Below are 9428 nucleotides of genomic sequence, written 5' to 3'. Positions count from 1 at the left end.
TATCAACAGGTTTTGTTTGCTTTTCTACATAATACTGTTTTTGCACACAGTATTTTTATTTAATTAAAATAATCCATTTATCTTGCCCACACTAACTCAGGCAGTAATTTGCCCAACATGCACTGAATTATACAACTCATGTACCTACCTAAAATATAACAAGCTACACCATTTAATTGGCATGAAACTCTGCTCTCATCAATGTCTAATTAACATGTAATATTATGGAAATCACGAGTATTCAGAATGCAAACTAATTACATATTTAGTAATGAAATAGCCAGTTCCCAGTGAGGTTGGTTAAAATACTTCCCACTAGTGGCAATGAATAGACCATTGGGTTGCAAACGATCGCGTATATAAACGGAACTTTTGAAAAATGTTAATGTTCCTGATTGGGGACAACGAAAATTTATAACGTCATATTACAAAGTAGTTGTAAGTTTTGCGAGCGGCAAACTGTTCGAGAACTAGAAGGTTTTATGTGGCTTTATAACAAGTTGGCACTTAAGACCTTTTTCCATTAGTATTATCTTTCTTTCATAGTAAATCGCACTTAATCTTTAGGCAGGTTGATGAACACATTTTTTTAGCTATTTTAAACTTTTCCAGGATAAAGGCATTATCTCGAAAATCTATTACCTAACTATATTATTATATAATACTGTACAAGTATATCATTATATAATATTATATAATACATGCATACATGACATCCTGTTCAAACCGGCCATACATAACTCAATTGAACCGAAACATGACGCGTCAAGTCGATGTCAATAACATCCTGACACTGCATTTGATATGCTTCAACTGTTCCATCAGCAATATCAGCTGTAATACACACATGTATTCGACGCATTGCATATAATAACTACATAATATATACATATATACATCCCTCGTAATTAGTAATTTTCCTTTCAATCTTGGGCGGAGAACTTATGGTCAAGAACCCTTTTAAGACCGTCGGGTAAAGTGCTAGAGTATATGCCTAAAGATTTGATTATGCTATCTTATGTACTTTTTAGATGTGATAAAATATACAATAGATTTTTGTAGGCTCTTATTTATACATCGTGCAATATCAATACCATGATGTAGATAGTTATATTGTTTAAAACATTTTTACAATTTTAAATAGCCTACATTAGGCAATTTAAAAAAATATCGAAATCACTTTATCCCAATCTACGCTTGACAGAAGCGAAAAGAAAAGCTAAAATCAACCTAAAGTTCATTGGAATAATGAATTCTGAATAAGCACAATTTTCTTCGTATTCATTTCTTTTAAAAAGCAATATTTTCGTATTACGTAATGCAGACGATAGGTTAGCACTTGTGCGGAAGAGCCTCGCCCGGAGGAAATTAATTTACTCCTTGTTTATGTGAATACACAGTGGAATACTAATTTTATTATTGTACACGTATTCTCTCCTTTTAGAATTTCCAAACTAAAATACGATATTGTGGGTTTTGGGGTATCGGAATATAAATAATTAAAAGTTTCTTATTGACGATCCCCTTTTGGGTTGGGCTCGTTTATCAACATAATTTTTTATCGAGCTTTTTCTTACTTACCTACAATAAACGTTACATTATTATGCTAGATTTATGTGATGTATTTGTAGTACATAAAGTGCACAATATACAAAATACTAAATAAGCGAGCAACTTAGCTACTAACAATTAACGTGTCGGTGTTGAACATGCACGTGGTTCAAATGGTGTGACTTATGAAGAACTCGACTTTAAATTCATTTCGAGAATATTTGTTTCTCTCTTTCTAGAAACCAGCTGTTTCTTGGTATAAAGGGTATCATTAAACAGGCTCACTTTCAGGAAAACATATACTTATATTCCTATAGGACAACACTTTTTCCTGCTCAAAGCTAAACATGTAACTTTTGAACCGTATTCGTCGAAGTACCAAAATATAACTTGATATTACTATAACTTCGGTATTCTTGAGGCTTCAGAGGCAAGAACAAATGGATCTATTTCCCATGGGCGTCGTCAGAGGGACTAAGGTTTTATGGCTGTCGGAAGGGCCAAATTCATCCAGCTGTGTATTGATATACCACTTCTAACTTATTACTTACCAATATGTCACTGAGGAATATTCGCAGACGTTGAAGCCAACTTAAACCTTTGAGTGGTGATGTAATTTTACTTGTGGGATGTATTTGTGATGAGTATCTCCTTTGCATTATAAGTACGACTGTGCGTTTTTAAGGCTATCTGCTATTTATCTGAAACAAAAGAATTATACAGCAATATTTTTTACAAATATTCTATTTCCGTATAGATTTTTACTAAGCATTTATTTAGTAATTGTAACTATTTATTTCTGTAGTACATACATTAGTAGTAAAAGCTAAACTTATGTAAGGCTAGTTTCAAATTGTTACTTTCTGGGCTAACGAAATTTACCTTACCTGTGTCGCAACTAAATTGGGGTTCATATTTTAATTGAGGCTCGATTGGATCCTTCGGCAGCAAATGTGACACTACCCTTCTTAATTAATTATTCTGATAAATTACATTAGAATAGTACCTTAAATTTTTTGTTCTACAGGCTTCATTATATCACCATTAAATTAAAAGTCCTTGTATTTATTAATGACTTCATGCAAGAAATGCAGGACTTATTCGAATGAGCTTGTATTGAGTAAACGGTAATATAATACCCAACTAGCACACAAGCTGCTTATACAGTCGTTATACAGCCTGATAGTTGCATAAGAGTCGTTCAAATGCTGTACAATTCTCTATAAGTTGTATACTAGCTATTTAAAAAACCCTTTAACAGCTAGGCGGGACAGTAGCCGTTTAGTAAAATAAATAAAATAAATAAAATAAATAAAATAAATAAAATAAATAAAATAAATAAAATAAATAAAATAAATAAAATAAATAAAATAAATAAAATAAATAAAATAAATAACATAAATAAAATAAATAAAATAAATAAAATAAATAAAATAAATAAAATAAATAAAATAAATGAAATAAATGAAATAAATGAAATAAATGAAATAAATGAAATAAATGAAATAAATGAAATAAATGAAATAAATGAAATAAATGAAATAAATGAAATAAATGAAATAAATGAAATAAATGAAATAAATGAAATAAATGAAATAAATGAAATAAATGAAATAAATGAAATAAATGAAATAAATGAAATAAATGAAATAAATGAAATAAATGAAATAAATGAAATAAATGAAATAAATGAAATAAATGAAATAAATGAAATAAATGAAATAAATGAAATAAATGAAATAAATGAAGTAAATGAAGTAAATGAAGTAAATGAAGTAAATGAAGTAAATGAAGTAAATGAAATAAATGAAATAAATGAAATAAATGAAATAAATGAAATAAATGAAATAAATGAAATAAATGAAATAAATGAAATAAATGAAATAAATGAAATAAATGAAATAAATGAAATAAATGAAATAAATGAAATAAATGAAATAAATGAAATAAATGAAATAAATGAAATAAATGAAATAAATGAAATAAATGAAATAAATGAAATAAATGAAATAAATGAAATAAATGAAATAAATGAAATAAATGAAATAAATGAAATAAATGAAATAAATGAAATAAATGAAATAAATGAAATAAATGAAATAAATGAAATAAATGAAATAAATGAAATAAATGAAATAAATGAAATAAATGAAATAAATGAAATAAATGAAATAAATGAAATAAATGAAATAAATGAAATAAATGAAATAAATGAAATAAATGAAATAAATGAAATAAATGAAATAAATGAAATAAATGAAATAAATGAAATAAATGAAATAAATGAAATAAATGAAATAAATGAAATAAATGAAATAAATGAAATAAATGAAATAAATGAAATAAATGAAATAAATGAAATAAATGAAATAAATGAAATAAATGAAATAAATGAAATAAATGAAATAAATGAAATAAATAAAATAAATAAAATAAATAAAATAAAAAAAAAAAAATGATTTTCAAGGTATTTTAATATTCAACGACTGACCCGAAACAACACTGACTGAAAAGTACGAGTAAAATGCTGGTGTGCGACCAAAACAATTATATTGAAGCACTCCTATGCCACAACTGCAGAACCTTGAGGTCTACAACAGCAAACACTAGAGCCTTTGTACAGCTTAAGCCGCTAGAGCAGATGTAACCAACTCTGAGAGGTGCTTGATCGAGACGCCATTACAGCATTTGGTAAACATATTTTTTGAGGTTATTACGATCTTTTGAAGATCATATAAATCTATAGCCTGGTAACGTTAACATAATTAAAATCATTTTTTATTACCTATAACCCTAATTAAACTATCTGTAACCCTCAAAGTCTTATTTATGTTCAAAATACAATTTCCAAATCCACATATCTATATAATTTTTGCATTTAAAACTGAATATTTTGAGGGCGCATGAAAATATTGACGATAATATACATATATATTGACAGCAAACTGGAACTCGCACTTTCATATCACGTACACAAAGAAATAAAAGCGATAGACTACTTGTTATTTTCATAATCCAATCCGTAAAAATAAAATGTCTCCTCATTTGTCACTGATGATTCATTTTAATACAATATATTTAGTTTACACCATAATAAACCGACCATATTACTAATTTAGAGCGTTAGCATTTATAACCGTTACACAGTAGCGCTAAAATAAGGTAAAGGTGGTATAATCGCGCTGCAAGAGCTTTTTCGAACGCTCGTGGCGCTAACCACCTCTGTACAACAGCTGGTAAGCGCCACGAAGCTGCGAAAAAGCTCTTGTAGCGCGATTATACCACCTTTATCTTATTTTAGCGCTCCTGTATTACTACTATACTACGTACTATTATAATTACTATTTACGACCACTGTAGATCCAATGTCGAGCTATAAGCTGGACAGTATGGGCCTATTTGACGCTACAAGAGATCTGTAGCCGCTTATAGAACCACTATACTTCTTACTAAGGAGCCTAAGGCGTTATAAAAATCCTTTAACCGGCCATTGTGCAGCTTGTTATAGCGCTTGTGTGCTAGTTGGGTAAGTACAGCTATCTGTTACTACGTATGTTTCGGAATTTACCATATTTTTCGTATCTAATGTTTGGCATGAACCAATTCCTGTGACAAAACCCTAGTGGTTTTAGTCATATGGGTAATGTTATTTTACGTTCACATCTTTTCGCCTTGACGTACCCAAAAATGGTTCCTGATTCTCTAAATCGGTGCGATGGAACGAGCAATGAAATAGTTTTAGCATACACGTTCTAGTCTAATCACATTATCAATAAATTGACACGTTTTCTATAAATACACCAATCACGGGTTAAGTTCAATGAGATGTAAACACGAGGGAGCATGTGACGTTAGGTGATTGTCTATTTTCGATACATTATGCATTAATTAGTGACACATACAGTTAGTACCAAAAATCACTCACGTAAAAGCTTTAACCTTACGAGGCAAATAAGCATTTAGATGAAATTCAGGGAGAGAACACTATGAGATTCGTAGCGGAAACAAAAACTATACGGTATTAGCGAGTTTGTGTTTCTTGCTCGCGTTGTACTGATGCGATTTATGCGTTCGATTATTATTTTAAAGAAAAACGATAAACAGTTAGTTAATCTTCAATAAATAAGGGTAGTTTTATTCGTGGGTTTTTGTGTCAATAAAACTCAATGATTTTGAATATACTTGAAAAAGTAAAATATCAATTCAAACCAAAAATAGTGTTGCGGCAATCATAGTTTGTTTAAGACTTTGTACATAGTGTTTGTACTCACTCCCTTTCTTTTCATAATGCACCGTAAATATTAAGCAATAAATAGTACACCTACTCTATTTTAATTGAAGATAAGTCTACTGAATGCTCGCGTTCTTATGTAACAAAACCTTAGTCTTACATTTCCTAGACTCCGTATATAAGATGAATTTTCTTGAAATTTACATACACTGTTCAACTTTCCTTTAGACTACATCTACGGTAATAAAGGTAAGAGTATTTGTATAAGTAATCTACAAATTGAAGCTGTCTGAAATGCACGACCAAATCCTGAAAACTGTTCACTACTGTTCTATGGAATCATGAAAGAGAAAACGAATGTACATCTTAGTAATAATAGTTGTTTGTAAAAAGTGCTACATTCAAAATATTAACAATGTATATAACATTATCATTATCCTGATTCCTTAAAACAAATTTTGCTCAGAGTATAGTTCTTTATTGGTGTTCTTTGGTCTCTAACTACCCCTATGGAAAAGGGGCAATTTTATGTATCTATGTATATGAATGTAAAGTTTTGAGTTAAATCATGCATTTTCATTTGAAACGTACATTTTCACCCTCAATTCATTCATTGGCTGCATAATACATTTTGTCTAAACATAGTTTAGCAAATAACATTGATATTGCATCGATCATTGTATTCCCGCGTTCAATATTTACTTGCGACGCTAATACGCCGCGAACAGGATGCTAACAGCTATTATCATCAAATGTCAACACCGTTAAAAGTCATCTTAGGGATTGCATTCGATATCGAGATCGCTTAGGGGGTGTTCGATGTCTTGATGTTATATAAATTCTATGTATAACCCTGTTTACCGTTCTGTGGGGGAAGTTCTTACTTCTTTGTATAGAAAACAGATCAACTCCCAACGTATTTCACAAGAACTATTTTCAAGTATTTTTAATGGTAGTCTATACTTAAGTCTACAGTATCCAATAGAGAAAATCGCGTTACTGATGTTAAAGATGAAAATATAACTAAACAATATGAGCATGTTCGTGGATTCAAGTTGTGCAAAGTTACAATTCTGTTACCACTTCAATCTCTAGGTACTACAATGTTCTTCACAGTCTTCGTATAAGTATAATTCACTGCCTTAAGTCACTCGCCTAGTTACCATAGAACAGTGAGCCGCGCGTAGTTTTGTAATACGCACATTATCTTCATTTTTGTGTTTTAGAACTTTTTATTTAGATCCTTTAAAGCTTAATCATATGTATTGTGTGCAATATTGAACCCAGAAGACATTGCATTGCCCAAATTATTGATCAGCTTTTTTATCGTGATATTTGAATTAATTTACACGAAATCCTAATTATATATTTACTACAGCTGCTACACCATTCTTTCTCGAATCACTCTATTTATACTACTATCAATTCAATAATATGCAGTCTATCTCGAAAGTCAAACAGGCGCAGCGGGGAGTTTGTTTTATAACAGACCATAGCAATAACAGACAAATTCTTCTCTATACTTAAACAGCTAACATCATGAAGTTGATCATTGTGTCCTGCCTTCTTGCCGTGACGTATGCAGTCGCTGAACGCCCAGTGGTCCTCTGCGGGAGGCAGTTGGCAAATGCCCGGGCACTCCTGTGCTACGGCAACGAGTACCCCAGCAAGAGGTCTCCGATCCACTCAATATTATGTTAGTATTGATTTAAGGGAATAATTTAAGGACTGTCGTAAAGACAATATGGTGCAGGTAAGATGGATTTGAACGGAATATAAATGGATCGAAATGTGTGACTTTTGCATGAACGATGCGAAGTTGGAGGGACTTTGAGATATGTTTTTGTGTCATTGTTCGTAGTACTTTCATGTTTGTGGGATGAGCCAGTATTTATTTTGTTCCTGAATTATTTAATTTCTGTACTTGTTCGGTTTCTGGTAGATAAGAAACAAATAATTTAATAAAATAAAATCAGATTTACTTAAGCGTCCACTTCAAAATAAAGACCGTGTTTATTTTAGAAGACTAGACGTTAATTTCGTTAGTTTAATAATATGCATCGTCACGATCCTTTTATCCTGTAAGATAGTATAATGGATGTATACCATGTAAGCTAGACGCAGCAGACACTGTGGTTCTAATGTACTCTTAACAGCAAATCTGTTTTCAATTATTACCCTCATAAGTTAAACTAGCTGACTCACGCAACTTCGCTTGCACATAAGAGAGAATGGGTCTTAATTTTCCCCGCTTGTAACATTTTTTATCGGTCCGCTGCTCCTATTGGTCGAAGCCTATAGCCTTTCTTGATAAATTGGCTATCTAACACTGAAAGATTATTTCAAATCGGACCAGTAGTTCCTGAGATTAGCGCGTTTAAACAAATAAACAAACTCTTCAGCTTAATAATATTAGTATAGATATGACAGAAAGGCAACATTTTTTAATTTAAAAATAAATCTTTGTTTTGCTTCGCATGACAGCGGAATATTTAACTGAAGCAAGGAACAACGACATGACGTGGCCATGGGGTGGTCGGTATGGAGCCTTGACTGCTGACTGGACTCGATACAACAAGCGCGATGGCCTCGTCGACGAGTGCTGCCTCAAACCTTGCACCAGGGACGTCATACTCAACTACTGCTGAACATCTAACAATAACTGTTATGTATAACAACATAAAAACAGCAAGTACCCAGCCCAAATAAAGAATTGTATATTTGATAATCGTAACGACTGAATTATTTCGTCTAAATACACTATACAATTTAACGATAATATTTTTTTATACAATACGCTTTTCAATAAGCAGTATTATCAACATCCGCTTCTGTATTTAATTCCCAATAACTACGTGGGCGGAAGATGAAAATCTGAGGCGAAACGTAACGAATAAAAGCCAGCTATTGTTATTTCATGAATATTGAAAATAAAGGCGGCACCGCTTTAATGCTGAGTATCAATATTTACAAACGTTTACAAAAGTATTCGTGGATTACGAACCTACTGTTTTCTTAAGGTAAAAGTAATCTGCGGTTTTTTTGCTTTTTGTAAACAATACACCGCGTTGTCCATTTGCAATTCATTACTGCTTCCAAACATCTTTGGCAAAATATCCTATGAAAACATCTGTATATACTAATATTCTACGCTTCGGAACTTGTTTATTTCATTTTATCGTAAAGGTAGGCATACGTACTGCCAAATTCTGTCTTTAGATTCCAAACAATTCCCAAAACCAATCTTATGTTACCGAAAACCACTAGAAGACTCAAACAAGTTCATCATCAGTTCATTTGAGATAAAACATTAACTCAATATTTTATCTCAAACGAATGAAAACTAACCATCGTTGCGTTATTAAAACGTTGAAAACAAAAGCTGAAGGCTGTAGTCCGCACTCAATCCGTCCAATCGACAAAGCGCATAGCTTATTGCATCAGACATTGTTCCTGAAGATATTGAATCCACAGAGTGGCTAAACAACGCAATATCGACGTCGGCCCGGCCTCTACTGCGGCCATATTCCAACAAATGTATTTAAATGTAACCTCTTCCCTCATGTTTGCTTCCCTCGTTACGTTTATGACTACCCCGTTATGTATATTTGTTTGATACTCTGTATAATTTAAAACGTAATCAACA

At 31.5% G+C, this 9428-nt stretch overlaps 1 protein-coding gene across 1 annotated transcript; it reads left to right on the top strand.

Annotated features, from left to right (window-relative positions):
- The first annotated feature begins 5994 nt into the window (after nucleotides 1-5994).
- Nucleotides 5995-8538, top strand: LOC142973617 (bombyxin F-1-like). Its single transcript, XM_076115499.1, has 3 exons — nucleotides 5995-6031; nucleotides 7314-7478; nucleotides 8267-8538. The coding sequence occupies exons 2-3, from the start codon at nucleotides 7322-7324 to the stop codon at nucleotides 8428-8430; spliced, it is 321 nt and encodes a 106-aa protein (XP_075971614.1). The 5' UTR covers nucleotides 5995-6031; nucleotides 7314-7321; the 3' UTR covers nucleotides 8431-8538.
- Nucleotides 8539-9428: the final 890 nt, after the last annotated feature.

This window comes from Anticarsia gemmatalis, chromosome 6 (assembly GCF_050436995.1).
Source record: "Anticarsia gemmatalis isolate Benzon Research Colony breed Stoneville strain chromosome 6, ilAntGemm2 primary, whole genome shotgun sequence".
Lineage (NCBI taxonomy): Eukaryota > Metazoa > Arthropoda > Insecta > Lepidoptera > Erebidae > Anticarsia > Anticarsia gemmatalis.
Note: the sequence above shows the minus strand (reverse complement) of the source record. Positions and strands in the feature narration are given on the sequence as shown.